Genomic DNA, 21531 nt, shown 5'->3' with positions numbered 1-21531 from the left:
TTTATTAATGTTATTGATAAATATTCACAATACTCTAAAAGATAGAAAATAACAAAAGGCGATAACATTATCATATTCAAAGGTTTAATTCCCTTGTTCTCTCTCATTACATTAACATTTTATCTTAAAAAAAAAAAAATGCTTGATTAAGTGATTAACACTGCTGAGTCATTGGGAGTTGTTTTGAGTAAACTCAGTCTATATGTCAACTCAATGAAACTCCTACCATCACCTTAACAACCCCATACAACTATCACAATATCTAAACCCCAGGATCCAAGAGAACATGGCTTAATCAGGGAAAAACCAAAAAACAAAAAACAAAAAAACAAAAAACAAACAAACAAACAAACAAACAAACAAACTATTAGAAGTAGGTTATCTTATCTATCCTTTATTCAGTAACCTGGCATTCGTGCCAGTCCTAATCCGAACAGGACAACAATTCCAGGAGAGGCAGCAGTCGAGAATCCCTTTTTTTTTTTCTTTCCTAATCCGCATGGAGAGAGGAATCATTTCAATAGGTGCTACCAATTTTGAACACGTCGTTTCATACAGTTCTGATACAGTATTAGAAAGGTATTTTCGAGTTCTAGTCCTTTGTTTCGTATAGTTCTGATACAGTATCAGAATGGTATCCTCAAGAGACTCTGAGGTGCTGCTTCTAGACCTTCACGTCATCAGAATGGTACCCTCAAGAGACTCTGAGGTGCTGCTTCTAGACCTTCCGTCTTGACGTGTGATGCTTCCCGTAGCTTTATGAGCAAAGCAAACAAAGCTAAAGCTATTTCATAACCATTTTTGATAGGGACTGCATGTTCTTCACCTACATCTGCTTCACATTGCGTCACTTGAAGCAGGAGATGAAGTCAGTAGGCAGGACTGAACACTCTCTCCTTGGTAAAAAGACAGAAAATTGAGTTTATCACCAACTCAGCTTGTAATCTTGCTGAGTCAAGCTGACTCGGTCTAGTTTCAAGTCGAGTCGCAAAAGGTCCCACCTACTCCACAACTCTTCCACCTCTAACCGTGTATGGATGGAGGAAAACTAAAACAACATGGAAAGCTAACAACGATCCCTATGGAAATGGAAAATCGCCAGTTACAACAGTTAATTTCTTTGTTTTGGAGTGTGATTTTCATGAAAAACCTTGAAAAAGGAAAACAAAATGAGAAGATGCACTCCACACTTCCACAACCTTTGAAATCAATTCAACAACTTTGGACAAGGAAAATTTCCAGAGTCTTCTTGGAAAACCTTGGAAAAGAAAAACGTATTCCACACGCTCTTTTTCTGCAAATGGAGGAAAATAAAGATTCCATGGAATGAATTTCATTTCCAAACATCTAACAAGGGAACATCACTCTTCTATGGACTGTTTGCTCTAACCTTTGCAAAAGGTTCCAATTCTACCACCTCCAGAGGAAATCTCTCTTCACTATCCATAGAAGCTTTTGCTTCATTTCTTCTAATTCATCACAACAAGGACAGCTATGCTTTATAATGCATGTTTATTTCCACCAAGAATCTGCCTTATACTAAAAGTGATTGAGATGGATGCACACCTGAGATGATGACTGCCCATGAGAAGGTAGCTATTCAACAATTCTAAAAAGAGTAGGCAGATTCTTTAAGGGAGGCAAAAGTATGCTTCGGATGTCACAACACAGCCAAAAGACAAGACTAATTGTTAAATTGCCAAAAACCCTACACACTCCTCTCCGAATCATGCAATCTGAAGTATGGGTCATTTGTGATCTGGATCGCTATGTTCACTAACTCAAAAGTATGGCTGTATAACCCAGATGCCAGACGAATTATGTAAATTTATAATTAGAATGTAAATATTTATACTTTGATTTATGCAATTGCTTACATATAAATATGGGATCTATAATGATAACTTTCATCACCTACTGCATAAATTACAAATTCAGTTTGTTGATAGAACTATGTTGCATATACCTAGTGAATGTACTGTTTATAGAACTATATTGCACATACTTAGTGAATGCACTGGAAGGACCCAGATGATCCTACCATTAGCATACCACTAATTCAAGCAAGTAGCATATGGTATACTTGTTCCTGCACCATGAATCGGAGCAATCAGCATTCGAAGCTATAACTTCCAGTATGGAGTATAGCATGATCACACTCCACTAAAGGAAGAGTTATGAAGTTGGAAACCTGTTGTGCATGGCTCATGTATTCCATGTGATGATGAGTGGTTCAAGGTTCATTGGTCCTATTAACATATGGGGGAGTCATCTTGTTCTTGAACCATTCCAATATTCCATTCAATGCATGTCTTTCAAGCAGCTTACTTTTCCAACTCCATGCAAAAAAGAATCTCCAACATTTCACATTCACACATGCACGAGCACGCGCGCGCACACAATACAATGAGTATGGAACTGACTTCAAAGGAATAATAAACTCTAAAAAGTAGACTGTGGATTGTAAAGAAGATGAGAAATGCTCCAGTTATCCTAGCTGCATCTGTCACTTAGTCCAATCGATCGATATGGACTGTGTTACCAAGTCCAAAACACATTTTACAGGCTACCATGCAAAAATCACACTCATGGCATAATCCAATATATCCCTGATTTGTCTTTTTTTTTTTCTAGCCATCCTTTTTCTGAGCCATGGATGGGATGGTTAGGATTTCAAGACAAAAGTGACTCTGTAGAATCATAAGCAGTCTACAATGGGATCACAAATAGATTGATGAAATTGTTGATCAGACCTATTTATCTGTAAATGATCAGGACCATACAAATTAAAGGCTAATGATTAGATAGAATTGTCAGATAAGTGGGATATTTGCATGGTAGCATTCCCAAGCAATCAGAGTGTCCAAGTGTCTCAATGCAACTAGGAGCACTATAACTTACAGTGCTCTGAGAGCACCGTAGAATTTCCCAAAGATGTTACAGAATCAGCATGCTAAGGTATGAGAGACAGCCATCAAGTAATTGAACAGTTGCCTGATAAATACAGGTAAGTTAGAGAGCATATCACCCTTCATTAGATGCGGTTCATATGATTACCATATCTTCTAATACATGGTGGAATATAGGTCACAAGCACTACTTCACAATAACAAGACTGCTAAGTATAAATAAGTCAGGTTTATCTCTACAAATACTGACTAAAAGAATCTATAAGCAATAGCAACCATCATGTGAATGACTGAGTCGTCCATCTCTCTTCATACCTACCCATCGAGTACCCCATGGCTGGAACCTCTGTAAGATGAAGAGGATCTGGCTCTATGCCATAATCTGTAAGCGGTCTATGCTCAAGAACATCATCATGACTTTGTACAAACTCGGGAATTTCGACCTGACCTTTCTTTATATCTTCCCAAAGATACTGCAACCGGCTAACGTATTTGATTTTCCAGTATAAGCTGCAAGAAGTTCAACTAAAGTTGTAAAAACATTGAATCCAACCAATAAAAACATCAATAAATAAACAAATGGAATTTGGCAGGATGAGATCCAATACTTCAAAACTTTCAGCCTCAACTTTTTTCACCATGCACACGTGTATGACAATCCCAATCCTTCATTGGCAATAAACTGCAAATGGATCATATACTAAAAATCACAGAGACCAGAAAATACTAACCACTTAAAAAGGATGGAATACAAAATTCATTCAAATTGGTTGGTAATCTTTGTATTCCTTATTACATGGTTAGGAATGTCCAGCCATTGTAATTTTTGGTCTATGGTCCGTTTACGGAGCCATGATGAATAACTGGTTCTATCATCACATTAATGTTATTTGTACAGCACAGATAGAGGAGACCTGAAACTTCTATGCTTCTAGGAACATTGGATGTCCTTCCAAAATTAGCACAGGACAAATTCATATGCTCGCTGATGCGTAAAGGTAACTGTGTTTACATGTCATATTGTTCAATGTTGAGCACAGCTGCAGAGTACCCAGGTACATTGTCAAAGCATACATCTAATATAGGATAGAGGAGGAGGCAAGGGTTCCCACGCCATTTTGGATCAAAATGGGAAAAGATGTCAAAGAGAAAAGCCTTCGGGAGAGGAAAAAACCTCTCAACTGGGGCTGGATGCCTAGCCCCCTTCTTATTTATATTGAGTGATGTCCATAATTACATAAAATGCCCTTGGAACCCAGCACAAAAGAAAAGAAAGAAAAATAATAATACAAATAAGAGTAGAATAATAAGAGATGGTCCATGGTCTAGAGAGAGAAGGGCCCCATTCCAGAAATATCTATAGAAGAGAAGTCCAAGAGAATAGGGTTCCTCTTACCACATGGAATACAGAAACGTTGAGATGGATGAGTGGCAAGATGAAAAAGGACAATATTAAAAATGAACACATTCAAGGGAATTTAGGAGTAGCACCAATAGGTAACGAGACGAGGGAAAGTGGACTCAAATGGTTTGGTCATGTGCAATGGGGGTCAAGAACTGCATAGGTTAGGAGTGAGTCCATACAAGTTGAAGGCTTTAAAAGGGAAAGGGGAAGGCCCGAAAGGGCTTGGGTTGAGGTAGAATGAAGATATATGGTGACATATGGTTTAACCAAGGATATGATCCAAGGTATTCCGTAATGGTAATGGTGGACATAACGGCCACCACAGTTACCTTTACGATACGGGTCGTAACGGCTATTACGGCCTTTGTAACAGCTGTTACGATCTCTTCTTTTATTGAAAGAAAAAAAATTAGAAAAACATGTATTTGCCCCGTAATGTTCAAAAAACCTGTATTTGCCCTGTAACATACCATTACGGGGCAGTTATGACCCTTACAAGGGGTGTAACGGGCCGTTAACAACGGTTATAGGTCATTTTTTCTATAACGGCTGTTATGGCTGTTACGACCCTATAACGTGTAATGGTTGCCACAGTTACCTTTACGTAATGGCCTTTATAACACACCATGATATGGTCCTTAATAGAGTGGCATGGTAGAACATGATTCGCCAAGCCCAATTAGGTGGGATGCGGGTTACATGATGATGATGTGAATGCAATAGTTGCAAATAGCATCCCAATGTTGAAAGCCAGCCACATGTGGTACCAAAAATTTGCCTAGAGTTTCTAACTATTGTAAGACTTTATATTTACTAATGGGAAACAATCCTGTGTTGAAAAATAACCGACTATTGGGGAACCTTGTCCCATACGAATCAAATCAAGCAAGCATAAGAGCCTGGTTCAACTTGAGCCCCACAGCTCCTTAGAAATCAAAGCATGTCAGTCTTACTCTTTTCATCTTCGGATCTTGATTGGGCAGTGGTAAGGTTCAAAAGGTTCTATAGACAGTTTTTCCTACGTTGGGTCGTTTACTATAATGAACACATGCTTTAAAAATAACTGACCCTCCACTTAAGAAGAAGCGACCAAGAGTGGCAAAAACCAGCCTAGACCAGATTCCGGGGTGAAGGAAGTACACAACACGTAGCCTGTCCTTGTGTTCATGGGGGAGTTCTTCATAAATCCACCTCAAGATGGTCAGTCCAGGAGAGTTGTCGTCCCTTTGAACAGCAGTATGCATGTAGACGATGCAATAAGGCCCTTCCGGTAATTCGCTGGCAATCTTGTGAAAAATATACTTCTTCAGTCGTTCCCCACTAATCACCGGTGCTGCAAAATCACAAAACAACACCGTGAAAAGTGTAATTCAGAACCCAAACTCAATCAAAGATAAATAAACAACAAATAGATGAATGGGTATCTCATCTATCATTACCATATCATAAAAAAGATCAAATTTGCCAAAATTATGAGCTAGTTGTACCGCAGAAAATGTGTAGAAAAGGGGTTGGAAAACTGATTTCTTCTCACTATCAATTATCAAGCAAAAGGTGGAAACCCAATAGCTCTCTATTATCAATCAAACTCTAGTGCAACTTTGCAAGTCAGGGGCTTCTCAGTATCATTTATCAAGCAAAAGGTGGAAAGCCAATAGTTCTCTATTATCAATCAAACTCTAGTGCAATTCAGGAGCTTGTTTGTATAATCAAACCTCTAATTCGACAAAATTCTTAACCAACTTGGAGTTTCTGTAAGGGGTCATTTGGATGGGAGTATATGGGGTAATGGTGCCTTGATGGAAGTAAATTGAGGTAAATGGAATTGGGAGTAAATGAATTGAGAGTAAATGGAGTTGATTTCAAATCCTGAGGAAGAGGAGAGATACATGGGGTGAAAAGCGTTTTTGGTCTCCCTTGGAGAGTCACACGAGTAAACAGAGGTGTTGCTATGCATGTGTCCGCCATACATGTGGCATGCCGATAATACTCCAAAACAATCTAATTATCGGCTACATCACTAAAATCACACCAATAGAATGTTCCAAACTGTCCAAATGTTGGCCATCTAAATAAACGATTAAAAAGCATTGGCAGACATCTAAATTGACGGTTAAAAAGCATTGGCATCCATCTAAATAGACAGTTAAAAAGTGTTGGCAAGTTGCTTGTTTGTGGTCCTTATGTTTGTGGCCCACCCGAGGCTCGAAATTTCCTCATTTTTTGCTAAAGTATATATTCAATGGGCTTATTACAATCATTTTGTCGAATATCACATATGTACACTAATTTGGGATATCAACGCATATCACATGTTCTTGTGAATATGTTGAAAATTTCCAATGCAATCCAATTCCTCCCATTTACTCCCATCCAAACAGAATATTTGGATTTCAATGCATTTCATTTCCTCCCATCTAAACACAACTGAGTAATTTATTTACACTTGAAACAGGAGTAAATGTGAAATGGATTCCATTGACCTCCCTCCCCACAAAAAAAAAAAGGAATAGAGAAGGAGAATCATCCAAAAAAGTGAAGTACTTTTATATTCTTGAAGAGAACTTTGAGAAGTTAAAAGCAGCAGGCGACAGAAAATTTTCAGCAAAAAAGAATGATATAGTATTAGTATGCACAAGATATGTACAAAAAAAAAATGGAGAACTCCAGATTTAATTCTAGCCCTTGACTAATACAGTACATCTTAGCCAGCAATCTTCACCAATTCCTTGCCACTTCTATTGTTACTAAAATTGTGTTTCATGTACTCTGTTTTAGTCCAACTTATAGCTTTATGTTTACCCCTCCCTTGTCTCATCAATCAAAACTGCAAACAACATGCACCACAGGACCTCTTCTTATAAATGCCATGAAAAGGAAGCCTAAAAGATAAGTGAATAAAATAACTTAAGTGGGAGAACATTGTCATGGACTTCATCCTAAGGTTACGAAGAACTTGACTAGGCTGTGAACCATTTCCATGGTTTTTTATTGTGTTCCAAAAATGACACCCTTTTTTCATGTGTGGGGTCTAATGCTTTGCATATCACTGCATTATTCTTCAGGAAGTCTGTTCAACTACATGGCACACAAAAATGAGATTTGTTTTTGAGATACATTTGAAAGACCAAATTCAAATTTGAACTCTCTCTCTCTCTCTCTCTCTCTCTCTCTCTCTCTCTCTCTCTCTCTCTCCTTCTTGACTCTGGTTTCCTTCAAAGTCTCTGTTTTGTCACAAGGACTAGACATCAATCCCTCTTCCTTCCCTTGCCACCCATCTGAATCTCTTCCCCAAATTGGGAATCCCCCTCAGAAAACCCACCAAAGTCGTGGATGCCATTAAAATCAATCATGGTGCCTATGTCCCACCCTCTTTCCCATGAGAGCTTCTGCTTGTTGCCAATATCCAAGTAAACTGTGAAAAATGGCAATCCATACACTACATCTCTGGAACTCAGTAGCAGCCAGAGCTCTCGTCAAAATCTAACAGGAAAGTAGATCTGATGCAGCTTCTTCCACAGTGGATGACAAACAAAACACAAACTCGAACCCATTAAAAAAAAAAACCCATCATTTGGATGGAGATGTTGTAGCCTTTCAATCTCCAAATGGTAGCAATAGTCTCTCCCAGCTGGAATCGGATGTGCTTACACAATGATCGACCTGTAACACCATTGCGAATTATGTTGGAGAAGGTCTCCAACCAACATTAATGGCAGATTGGGCTCGCGGATCCCTCCTTTGGCATCGATAAAATGAAACGACGAAGCCCGATCATTCTCTCGTTCCAAGATCACGACCTTTGTCACCACTGACGACATCCACCAGATCCACCTCTTCCTCAGCCACCACATCTCTCACTCTCTCTCTCTCTCTCTCAGGCTTGGGATTGGGCTACGCCCTGTCTAAATATTTCGGGCCGGGTTCATGCTGGACTATTTTAGCCTGCCATGGGCCTAGGCTGGTTTTGGGCTTAGGTGGAACAATGGGGGCCAGGCTTGGACATAGCTTCACCTGGCCCTAACCCGGCCCATTGACACCCCTACCTATGGTATCAAGCCAAAGCCACCACTCAATCAAGTTATGTCGCATGTTTCTTCCCATTCGAGTGAAGATACAAGGGGGTTTGCAGCAACAGATTCACAAGATTCACAAAGATGTGCAAAGATTGTTCTCAAGCATGAGTAATTTAAGGGCCTGTTTGAATAGAATGCAATCTATTTGCATCAACAAGACATTTGCACCTCTTTGGGAAGCAATGGATGCTGCAACAAAGAGTTTGCATTTGCTTTCTCCTCAACAAGAGAGATAAAACCTTTGTTGTTTTCCAAAAAGATGGAGGGAAAAGAGTCTGCCTCTAATGTGAAGTTTTAAATGACAATTTTTTAGGGAAAAAAGGTTTCCCTTTGTGGGATTGTAATCCAAACAGTTGAAAATACAAAGGAAAAGTAGTTTCAAGGACTTTTCTTTGGCAAAACAAACAATTGCAAAGCGTTTGCTTCAATGTTGTCATGTGTGATCGCATATGCCATTTTGGGAGCATACACCACATGTGCTTAAGGTATTCAAAATCGGTTACGTAACGGCCATGACGGCTGTCATGTAACGATAACGGTCATAACCGTTACGCATTATGGAGTCGAAATAGCTGTTATAGAAAAAACAGTCCGTAAAGGCCCTGTAACGGTCCATAACAGCCCCATAACGGTCATGTAACAGTTTTTTCAAAAAATAAAAAATAGTCGTAACAGCCGATACGGTAGCTATAATGGTCACCACCATTAGATTTTCTTTTGCTCGAAAATTTCTGAAAAAATATCTAGAAAATCTAGAAAAATGTAAATATTCCAAATATGTATTCTTTAAAAAAAATAAAAATAAAAATAAAAAATAATTTTTTTAAAACATGTTTATGGTAGTTGTAACGGTCCACTCTTTGGTGAGAGTGATGTATTGAGCTGTCTAGTGAATTTGTGAACATGATTATATGTCTTTAATGTTTACACATCACAATAACGCATTAGAACTAGAAATCATTAAAAAAAAAAGAAGCACAAATACTTCCTTTTTTTTTTTTGGAAAAAAGGCCCTGGGAGCTTCTATTTGCTTAAATCACTTCAATCTACGGTTTTAATCTTAAAAACTATTGTAAGAGTGGTCGAAATCTTTTATAAAATGATCTAGGGGAGTTTTTGGAATGAGAAAAGTGAAAAAATGAGGAGAAAAATGGATTTAAATAGGAAAAAAAAAGTTGTCATTTTTCGACCGTTACAGGGGTAACGGCCGTTATGCCCTGTAACGGCCAATACAGTCAGTCCCAAAAAACCAACGGCCCTGTTTCACCCCCGTATCGTGTAACAGTCATAGCCATCACCTATATGTATCGGCCTTTATAGGTGTATTGTAGCGGATACGGAACACCTTGCTTTGAAGCGCAAGAAGTTAAGGTTCCGCAAGTGCTCAAGCGACTTGTGATGCAATTGAAGATGTGCTTGATGATTAAATCATAGCGACTAGGCATGGCGGATAACACATGTAACTCATAAGGTGGAAGATTAGTTTCTTGCCTGATTGCACATGCATTGCTAAGAAACATTTCCGGTAGATCAACATAGACATTTATGAACAACACGTGTTCAATTACTTGCTGAGTCAAGTCAACCCAAGCTTGGGAGATTAAATGAGTGGCCAACTTGCCTGAATCAAAACAAACAAAAGCAAATATAAGGCTGGTTTGCCGGAGGATTATATTGGACAGTAAATTAGATGTTTGCGGGCCACACCGAGCTGACCAACTGAGAAATTTTGAACCAGCCCGACTTAATGGGCCTGACACTTGCAGCTTAAAATTCGAGCATGAGAACATTATGGGCTTGATAATTGCCACCCCTATTCCTTCAGGCCAGTTGACCAGCCTAACATAAGGTAATATGGATACCCACCATGAGGTCAGGCCTAAGATCAGTATGTTTTTGTTGTTTTGTTTTTTCTGTTTATTTATTGGGTTAAGAACTTTCTAGAGCGGTCAGTTCGTAGTGTGGTTTCTAGTAGTTTGTTGGTCAAGTTAATGACTCTTTAAATAACCATCTGTGGAAACTTTTATGGTTAAGTTGAATGCACATTTTACTCCGAACGATTTTCTTAAACCTTCCAATGACTGGAATTCACCGAGGTTGCAAAGTTCTCAAAAAGATTTAGTGGAACTCCAATGGATCTATCCCTTCTTCGATCTTCTCTCTATGTGGTCCCACATCACATATTTTCCTATTGCCATATCAATTCCCTCTTATAAACAAATAAATATCTAGAACAAAAGTTGAGGGGTGCCATTAACCTAATCAAGTAGATCTTGGCCACGAAGAATAGGAAGAAATTAAATTTGCTAGAGAAGATAGCTGGTGGTGGTCAATTTGATGTAAACAAGATTAGTAATTCAAAGGAAGTCTAGAAGTAGAAGTATCTATAAAGAGAGATTGAAAAGAAAAGAAGTTGACAAGAAATGAAGGATTAAAAAAATATATAATGCAAGACGGAACAAGAATGGGTGATTTGAGTCACACACACAAACACACAGAGGTGTTGTATTGCCCAGCTCGAGTCCAGCCTCGACCAAGGGTATATTGAAAAGTTTCACCTTTTTTTTTTTTAATTTCTTTTTCTTTTTCAATGTATTTTTAAAATATTTAATGGCCAATCTATATTAGACAGAGAGATGTTTTATTGCCTGGCTCGAGTCCAGCCCAGCCCAACCCAAGGGTATATTGAAAAGTTTCAAGTCTTTTTTTTCTTTTTGTTTTTCAATGTATTTTTAAAATTTTAATGACCAATCTATATTAGACAACTTATTAATAACAACTGATATTTTCTTGGATGACTATCCCAATTCCACTTGCAACTAACATTCTACTAGGTTATTATTAATAGCAATTATTATTCTCTTAGATGACTATTCCAATCCTAGAGGTCGTAAACAGGTTTGGGCTAAGCTCAGGCTAGGCCGGTTATTAACTTAAAGGGCCGGGCTCAAGCCTGTCCATTTTGGCTCGTCACGAGCCCAGCCAGGGCTTGGGCTCAAGTCTCACTGTGCAGGCTGAGCTCACATTAACCTTGGCTTGGTCCGAACCTAGCCTGTTGACAGCCGTAGGTGGGAGATTCTATGCATAGGGGATCATTTTGCACTAATGTGCATGCCTTGGATTCTTGCACAAAGGTGGTTTCCAAAAATAAGTACATGGCACAAAATGAAGGGAGGCCAATATGAAAGCATCTCCCCATTTAGGGTGGAAGTTATCCAGCTAGAGAAGTAGCTAATCAATGTTCAACTATTTCATGCATTTGGGAGGTTGAGGTTTGAGGGATCTTGGACCATGGAGAATGACTATAGAGAATAGGAAGAAAATAAATGGCTAGAGAGGATAGTTGGTGGCGGTTAGTTTGATAGAAACAGGATTAGTAATGAATTTCAAAGGAAGTCCAAGATTAGAAGAACAAGCATTCATAAGGAGAGATTAAGGATTAAGAAGATAGTGAAAGATGGAATGAGAATGTGTTGATAGAATAGTGGAATAGTGAATTTGCTCTACCTTCCTTAACTTAGCTGGCATAGAGAATAGTGGATGGAAGCACAATGGGTGATTTGACTATAGTTGCATGAAGCGTGAAGTGATGCGGCAACAAATTCGGGTGCAAGGGCGGAGCAAGAGCAAGAGCTTGAAGTGCGAATTCTATGCAGGAGCGGCACCTAGTTAGAAGGATCCTGCAACCAATGTTATCAAAATTGTACGATTCACATCGTATCGTATGGTTATATGATTTGAATCGTACACCCAAATCATAAATCTTAAATAATCGTACGATTATCGTAAGATAATTGTAGACCGCATAAAGGGGCCCAAAAAATACTTCAAAATATCAATTTATTATTATTTTTATTCAATTTCCTCCCTATCTTTGTACCCTTTTGCTCATAAAATATGAAAAAGGCTATTCCCTATTAAAAATGTCTTATTTCTTCTTTTGAGAGAGAGAGAGAGAGAGAGAGAGAGAGAGAGGAAAAGATGAGATTTTGGGATTTTGATTTTTCAAAACCCAAAACAAAGAAATCAAGATATCCTTTGATTCACAAAGGAATCGAATGCCATTTTTTCTAACATGATTCTACACTCAAGAAAGGTACAAAACAAAAATTTTAAGGACTCCTGTATGTTTTTTATGGTAAATTTTTCAAAAGAAAATAAAAGAAAACAGAGTAAAAAGACAAGAATCCTTTACTATCATGATTTGTATACAATATGCATTTTCTCAATTGATAATATCATAACATGTATTACATTTTTGGTACATGTTGATGGTAAATGGATGATTGATGCATTTTTAATCTTTTATGATTTACTTGTATCATTTCATGACTTTTACATATATTGTTTTGTAAAAAAGAAAAAATCTTACAATTTGCGATTTGATACGATTCAACCCCTATTACAATTTGCAACACGATAACAATTTTGACAACATTGCTTGCAGCCAAGGATTTGATAATGTGGATTTAATAAGACTGATCTTGTGGCCCAAGGAAATGTGCTTTCTTTCCACCTTGTCAGCCTAGTTTGTTTCTCAATGACTGGGTCCCAAGAACCGTTAATTCTATATTACCACCCATTTGAACCATGAGATAAGTAAATAGAAGTTTCCTTGCTTTACACCCCATCCATTCTACTAATCCTTTGACAACTTTCCCCTCAATACAACCCCTGCCATGGCACTTCTGCCAAGATTTACTCTGAAATTGCTTCCAAGCACCTTAAGATGCCTTGGAGACTTTTTAAAAAAAAAAAAAATATATATATACTTGTTCCAAAGACACTTCTCATAGAATGAGAGCATCATTGGTGAATTAGAGGTGTGATACTACTATACCTTTGTTGCCCACGAAAAACCCCGATATATATGACCTAGAACCTTTGCCATAAGGATACTAAGGGCCTGTTTGGTAAAACTTATTTTCACCACTTATCGCTGAAATTGTATATTTTCAGTTATTTTCCTCAATTCAGCATTTGGTAAATCGAAAATTTTAAGCAATTAATTCAGATTTTCACTAAAAAATAGGATTTTTTTTATTTTTATTTTTATTTTTATAAATTTCCCTCATTTGACTTTGCACTTAACGCAGAATGCAGTAAGTGGTTTTGAGTTGAATTATTTTTCTAAATGACAACTCTACCCTTTTTCTAACTTTAAGCTTTCAAATAGCAAACCGGGTAGGATATAAACCGTGTTGACGTGGCAAAGTTCTTTGGCACCCATCATGATGCATGGGTTATATCCACACCATCCCATCCATGAGCCAAAAAAATGAGGCGGACCCAAAGCTCAAGTGGATCACATGGTCACCCCATAGAAACCTGTTGGCATAATGTCACCCACCGCTAAAAGCTTCCTAGGGTCCACTGTGATGTTTATTTGCCATAAAATCTGTTCATAAGGTCAAACAGACCTGGATGAAGGGAAAACCCAAGTATCAGTTTGATGCAAAACTTTTGCTGCCCCCAAAGAAGTTTTCAATGGTAGTCATTCAACCCCCGTTGTTTTCTGTGGTGTGGTCCACTTGAGCCTTGCATCTGCCTCATTTTTAGTTTCATGCCCCAAAATGACCTGAAAAAATGGATGGACAGTGTGGATACAACATATACATCATGGTTGGGCCCATAGAACTTTGCCATGTCAACACGGTGGGTGGTGGGTAACATGCATCATGGTGGAATGGCATTAGTCCGAGTAACATGAAAGATGAGCCGTTACAAGTAACATGTTAGTGGGTGTTTTCCTGACCATGGGGCCCACGTCGAGTATGTGTTGCATATCCAAGCCGTCCATCAGTTTTTCCATATCATTCCGGGGCATAATCCCAAAAATGATGTAGATCCAAATCTCAGATGGACCATACCATAGGAAATAGTGGTGATTGAACACCCACTATTAAAAAATTCTTGGTGGTTTTTTTTTTTGTGGTGTGGCCCACTAGAGCCTTAGATCTACCTCATTTTTCCGCTCATACCCTAAAATGATTTAACAAAATGGATGGATGGTGTGGATCTAACACATACATCATGGTGGGGCCCACAAAACTTTCCCACATCTAACACAGATTGACCTAGGTGTTAGTTCTACACTAGGGAGCTTAGGTGTTACCGGCTAACATAGTAGTGGGTGTTGCCCTGACTGTGGGGCCCACCTCGATCTATGTGTTCAAGTTGTGCATCAATTTTTCCAGATCATTCTAGGGCATGGTCCAAAAAATGAACTAGATCCAAATCTCAGGTGGACCAAACCACAGGAAAACAATGGTGATTGAACACCTATTATTAAAAACTTTCTACGGCTCACTATAATGTTTATTTTCCATCCAACTTTTTGATTAGGTCACATAGCACTGGACAAAAGGGAAACACAAATATCAGCTTCATTCAAAACTTTTGTGGCCCCCAATAAGTTTTTAATGGTGGGCATTCAATTACCACATTTTCCTATGGTGTGGTCCACCGAGATTTGGATCTGCCTCATTTTTGGGCTCATGCCCTAAAATAACTAGCAAAATGGTGGAACATCGTGGATTTAACATAGACATTAAGGTAGGCCATCTCATTTTTCTAAGATGGCCTAGGACTCATATGCAATCCTGAGGCGGATTGCATCCTAAGGATTCCATACACATGTATTGTATCTTGGGGATGGCATACACACGTAGGTTATGTCTATCATGGTGCTCTGTGGGCCCCACCATTATGTATGTATTTTTTTATTTTCTTTTTTGAAGACAGAGGGCGTCCCCACCTCTTTTTTTGAAGTGAGACTACTCCCTGCGGATACACGCAATCACCAACACCATTATGTATGTATTTTACCCACATTGTCCATCCATTTTGCCAGCTTATTCAAGGGCATGAGACAAAACAAAAAAGGCTGATCCAAATCTCAGGTGGACCACAACACTGGAAAAGTGGTGACTGAACATCCACCATTAAAAACTTCCAAGGGCCCACTGTAATGATCATTTTCCATCAAACTGTTGAGTAGGTCACAAGGACATGGATGAAGAGAAAACACAAACATCAGCTTGATCCAAAACATTTTGTGGCTCCTACATGTTTTTAGTGGTGGGCATTCAATTACCACTGTTCTTGTGGTGTGGTTCACATGAGATTTGGATCTACCTCATTTTTTGGGCTCATGCACTATATTGAGCTGGCAAGATAGTGCGACAGCGTTGATTTCACAAATATAGCAAGGCAGACCGCCTCATTTTTAGACGGTTTTTCATATATGTGTTTTGGCTTGGACTAATTTAGCATTACTTGCAGAATTAAATCTTAACAAATATGATGCTCCACTTGAGTATGGGTCATATCTCGACAAGTGGAGTTATATGATACTCCATCTGAGTATGGGTCATATTTTGGATTTGTTTGTATGTGTGTGCCCATTGGTTTCATGATTAATAATATCGTCAACATAGGGCCCATTGTGGATGGACCATGAAATAATAATAATAAATAAATAAATATTCGATGATCCTAACCTTCATATCAGCATTATCAGTTAAATATGAGATGTTGTTGTGTTTCTCTTATTAGCTATCCAATTCAAGTATAACAATCGAAAGGTTATGATTATTCTATCAAAAATAATATGGTACATGGTCCATCAATAGAAGGATTGTGTTTGTGAAATGTATGTGAATTGGGCATAGGTGTGCCAAATTTGGTAGCATGGCACGTAAATGTTTTGTCTCATACATTACATAACATAGAAATTGACACAACATGGGCAAAATATGACAGATTGCCAATTTTCAGACATTTATGGTTTGTGTTTCCCAAACAGATTTTTGTGAAAAAAGCACTTAATTTTAGATGTCAGGACTTTTTTTTAGACAAATTACCAACCAGATTTTTCAGTACTTATTTAGTACTAAAATTCAGCACTTGTTTTCAGCACTTAAATTAATTTTCAGACTTTATTTTTCAGTTTACCAAACAGCACCTACGTTTTTCCACTACAACCGGGGAAAAAGAAAGAGTTTTTTCACATTGTATATCCCACTTATTACCCACCGACTTTTCTGCGCAACCCAAGCTTTACTTCCCCAAACTAATACATTGTTTTTTTCTCGGACAAGAAAGCCCCTGCAATACAAACCCATTTTCTGAAATCTTCTTTCTCCTTCATACGACAATACATTAGTACCAAAAACCCATTTTCTGATTTCTTCTCTCCTCTTTGTGAGATTACGCCCTAACACCAATTTCTTGAATTCTTTCTTGGTACGAGAATACCCTACCACCAAAAACCTATTTTCCCAAAATCTTCTCATTTTTTTCTATTTCTTTTGGACGAGAATACACTTGCTACCACATACTTCATTTTCTTCATTTTCCGTCAGACGAGAATACACTTGCTACCACAAACTGCTACTTCATTTTCTTCATTTTCCCAACTCAAGAAAGGACGAAAATGATGCCTCTATTGAAGAAGCAACGAATTATAGGCATGAGAGGAATTGGAAAATTTTGTGAAATGTTGTATTTTGTTGTGAATGATGTCTTGCATAAAATTCATGGTGAATGAATACTAGTGAATTGTTGATTAATTTAATTGTGAATAGTGATTTCAATGTGAATGGTGATTTGTTTGTGAATTGGTATGATTTATCCGAGTTCCTCGATCAATTTCACTATGTTCTCATTCACTTTCTTGCTATTCTCAATCAATTTCACAATTTCCTTATTCAATATCACGCAGTTCTCGGTCAATTTCATTATGTTCTCATTCAATTTCAGTCAATTCTTGACCATTTTCACTCGGTTCTCAGTCAATTTCATGATGTCCTTATTCAATATCACTCAGTTCTCGGTCAATTTCACTCATTTCTCGGTCAATTTCATGTAGTTCTTGGTCAATTTCACGATGTCCTTATTCAATATCATGCGGTTCTCGATCAATTTTACTCAATTCTCAGCCATTTTCACTCATTCCTCGGTCAATTTCATTCAGTGCTCGATCAATTTCACTCAATTCTCGGTCAATTTCATTAAACTCTTGGCTATTTTCACTCATTTCTCGGTCAATTTGGTGAAGTTCTCGGTCAATTTCACAATGTCCTTATTCAATATCACGCAGTTCTCTGTCAATTTCACTCAATTTTCAGCCATTTTCACTCATTCCTCGGTCAATTTCATTCAATTCTCGATCAATTTCACTCAATTCTCGGTCAATTTCACTCAACTCTCGGCCATTTTCGCTCATTTCTTGGTCAATTTCACGATGTCCTTTGTCAATATTAGGCAGTTCTCGGTCAATTTCATGCAGTCCTCGGTCAATTTCACTCAGTTCTCTCCTCTTGGTACGAGAATACCCTACCACCAAAAACATATTTCCCGAAATCTTCTCATTTATTCTTTTGGACGAGAATACACTCGCTACTACATACTTCATTTTCCCTCGGACGAGAATACACTTGCTACCACAAATTGTTATTTTATTTTCCCAATTCAAGAAAGGACAAAAACGGTGCCTCCATCGAAGAAGCAACAAATTACAGAAGTATATTTGAAAGTGCTGACTTCATTCTGTGGACCCCGCCGTATTATATATGATACATCCACACCGTCCATCTATTTTATTTAAACATTTTCGGGCATTGGCCGAGAAATGAGGCAAATTAAATGTTCAAATGGCCTACATGAAAGGAAACAATGGCTTTAATTCCTCAATCGTTGAAAGTTGTTTCCTTCTCTAGGCCCGCGTTGAGGTTTTTTTAATCATATAACCCGTTCATAGGGTCACACAGACATGGATAAGGGGAAAACACAAATATTGGCTTGATCGAAAACTTTTAAGGGCCCTAAGAATTTTTTAATGGTAGGCGTTTGATTCCGTTGTTTCCTTGTGTGTGGTCCACTTGAGCTTTGGATTTGCCTCATTTGTTTGCTCATATCCTAAATTCAGCTGACATAACAAATGAGCGGTGTGGATAAGTCACATACATCATGATGAGCCCCAGCCGAAAAATGAGGCAAATTCAATGCTCGGAGGGAGGCCGTCGGACCACTCCAGACCACAGCAGCGCCACCAATGGAATAGAGTTAGATCCAAAGCTCAAGTGGACCACACAAAAGGAAACAGCAGAATCGAACGCCTGCCATTAAAAAATTCTTAGGGCCCTTAAAAGTTTTCGATCAAGTTGATATTTTATGCTTTCCCCTTATCCATGTCTGTGTGACTAAGGTGTCCCGTATCCGTTACGATACGGCCGTATCGGCCGATACGTAACGGTAACGGCTGACACCGTTACGCAATACGGAGTCGAAACAGCCGTTATGGAATTCTGTGACCGTAACGGCCGTTACGAGGCCGTTACGGGCCATAATGGCCGTTACGGGCCTTGAAAAAAAAAGAAGAAAAAAACTTACCTTTTTCGTTTCTTTTCTTCTTCTCTTTCTTCTTCTTCTTCTTCTTCTTCTTCTTCCTCTTCTCGGACAGCTGTGGCTGCGGTTGCGGCTGCGGTTCTTTTTTTACTTCTTCTTCTTCTTCTTCTTCTTCTTCTTCTCTCTCTCTCTCTCTCTCTCTCTCTCTCTCTCTCTGTTCTTTCCCTCTTTCCCTCTTTTTTCTTCTCTCTTCTTTCCCTCTTTTTTCTTTTCGGTTTCCCTCTCCTTTTTTCTTTTTCTTTTTCCAGGTGTACCACACCAGCTTAGCTGCGTTAGGTACGTGTCACGCTGAGACGAGCGTTGACGCTCCTCGAGCTCCGAGTTGTACGAACGGTTCAAAGGAGATCAAAGTTATATGGGCTCCACAGTGATGTATTTATTATATCTACACCGTTCATCTATTTTTAAATATCATTTTAGAGCATTAGCCAAAAAATGAATCGCATCCAAAGATCGTCTGGACCACACCAAAAATAGCAGCAAGATGATGATTTTCACAGTTAAAAAATTCATAGGCCCACCATAACGTTTATTTTCCATCCAATCTGTTCAAAAGGTCAAAAGGACCTGAATGAAGAGGAAAAACAAATTTCATATTGATCCAAAAGTTCTGTGATCCCAAAAAGGGTTTCAATGGTAGACGTTCAATCCCCCACTGCTTTTTGCAGTGTGGTCCACTTGATAATTAGATCTGTATTATTTTTCGTGTCAAGCCTTAAGACGAGCTCGTCAAATGAATGGACGGTTTAGATATAACATATACCTCATGATCAGACCCCACAGGGCTTGCTTGCGTCAAATGAATGGACTGGTACGCATTACGCAGCACGTTGCACAATTTAATAAAATTGTATGCGTGCCACATGGGCCCCACCATGCTGTATGTATTTTATCCATGCCGTCCATCCAATTTGACACATCATTTTAGATTATGATTCAAAAAATTAGTAAGATTCAAATCTCAAGTGGACCATAGCATAGGAAATAGTGGTAATAGAATGCTCACCATTAAAAATTTCTTAGGGTCCACTGTAATGTTTATTTTCCATCTAACCTGTTAAAAGGGTCACACTAACGTGGATGAAGGGAAAACACACATGTCAGCTTGATTTAAAACTTTTGGAGCCCCGATAAATTTTTAATGACAGTCGTTTAATTATTATTGTTTCTTATGGTGCGGTCCACTTGAGCTTTGGATCTGCCTCATTTTTGGGCTCATGCCCTAAAATTATTTGGCAAAATGGATGGATGGTGTGGATATAACACATTCATCACGAGTGGGGTCCAAAAAACTTTGATACTCGTGTGCTACACTTCACAATCTGAGTCCTACCTAATTCGGGCCCTTAAAAAATTGTACACGAGACATGTATTAACTTAAAATTTACCACTTAAATTATGGACTGTAATTGCTAACTCAAAATGCCAAAATCAAATTGTTTGAATAGTTTTAATTGTTAATTTTTGGACGCTTATTTTTTAAAATAGGGCCTTTTGGTTTTTTTTTTTTTCATGATTCACTAGCCAATAAATGTCCACCAATTCACAAGTGGGATAATGCCAATAAATTGCATGAATTTGAGGCTGATTTGGGGCATGGATTGGTCCATCAAGTCAGCCCCAAATTGGCAACGCGATCTACCTGAATTTAATTTCATTTTTTAAAAGAACTATTGGTTGAAATCATATCAAATTGTTAAGTATATAAATTAGATATTTAGAAAATTAAATATATGAATTTTGTAGTCAAATTCAGGTTATCTGGTTCATAAATTCATCAGACAGTCCGATACAACTTCTCACCAAAGAGTGGACCGTTACACCACCATAAACATGTTCCAATTTATAAATGAATGCATATTTGAAATGCTTAGAATATTCCGGATTTAATCCATATTTTTTCATATTTTTTTGGCAAAAAAAAAATTTGCGCCGTTACGCCCCCTTATCCGTATCGGTTTCGGAGGGCACCGTTACGCTAACCGATACCGATACGAGACACCTTGTGTGTGACCCTATGAATGGGTTATATGATTATAAAAAAAAAAAAAAAAACCCTCAATGTGGGCCTAGTGAAGGAAACTTTCAACGATTGAGGAATTAAAGCCACTAAATTTGGTAGCATGGCACGTAAACGTTTTGTCTCATACATTACATAACATAGAAATTGACACAACATGGGCAAAATATGACAGATTGCCAATTTTCAGACATTTATGGTTTGTGTTTCCCAAACAGATTTTTGTGAAAAAAGCACTTAATTTTAGATGTCAGGACTTTTTTTTTAGACAATTACCAATCAGATTTTTCAGTACTTATAAGTACTAAAATTCAGCACTTGTTTTCAGCACTAAAATTAATTTTCAGACTTTATTTTTCAGTTTACCAAACAGCACCTACGATTTTCCGCTACAACCGGGGAAAAAGAAAGTTTTTTCAGATTGTATATCCCACTTATTACCTAACGACTTTTCTGTGCAACCCAAACTTTACTTTCCCAAACTAATACACTGTTTTTTTCTCGGACGAGAAAGCCCCTGCAATACAAACCCATTTTCTGAAATCTTCTTTCTCCTTCATACGACAATACACTAGTACCAAAAACCCATTTTCTGATTTCTTCTCTCCTCTTCGTGAGATTACGCCCTAACACCAATTTCCTGAATTCTTTCCTGGTACGAGAATACCCTACCACCAAAAACCTATTTCCCGAAATCTTCTCATTTTTTTC

General features: G+C 38.1%; 1 protein-coding gene and 1 long non-coding RNA gene across 2 annotated transcripts in view; both read right to left on the bottom strand.

Moving 5' to 3' along the window:
• Positions 1 to 3002: 3002 nt before the first annotated feature.
• The window catches only part of LOC131226712 (uncharacterized), a 30440-nt gene continuing 11911 nt past the window's right edge, over positions 3003 to 21531 (bottom strand). Inside the window, exons 2-3 of the mRNA XM_058222348.1 lie at positions 5383 to 5647; positions 3003 to 3419 (exon numbers count right to left, since the gene is read on the bottom strand). Of these exons, the coding sequence (XP_058078331.1) occupies positions 3188 to 3419; positions 5383 to 5647 (497 nt within the window). The 3' untranslated portion in view covers positions 3003 to 3187. The remainder of the gene's footprint in view (positions 3420 to 5382; positions 5648 to 21531) is intronic.
• LOC131226713 (uncharacterized) lies at positions 9364 to 12186 on the bottom strand. The gene is made up of 2 exons (XR_009161992.1): positions 11898 to 12186; positions 9364 to 10011 (listed from the first exon to the last, which is right to left on the bottom strand). It is a non-coding gene; the product is annotated as an uncharacterized LOC131226713 (long non-coding RNA).

The sequence above is a fragment of the Magnolia sinica genome, chromosome 15, assembly GCF_029962835.1.
Source record: "Magnolia sinica isolate HGM2019 chromosome 15, MsV1, whole genome shotgun sequence".
NCBI classification, from domain to species: domain Eukaryota; kingdom Viridiplantae; phylum Streptophyta; class Magnoliopsida; order Magnoliales; family Magnoliaceae; genus Magnolia; species Magnolia sinica.
This window is presented reverse-complemented; position numbering and strand designations above follow the sequence as displayed.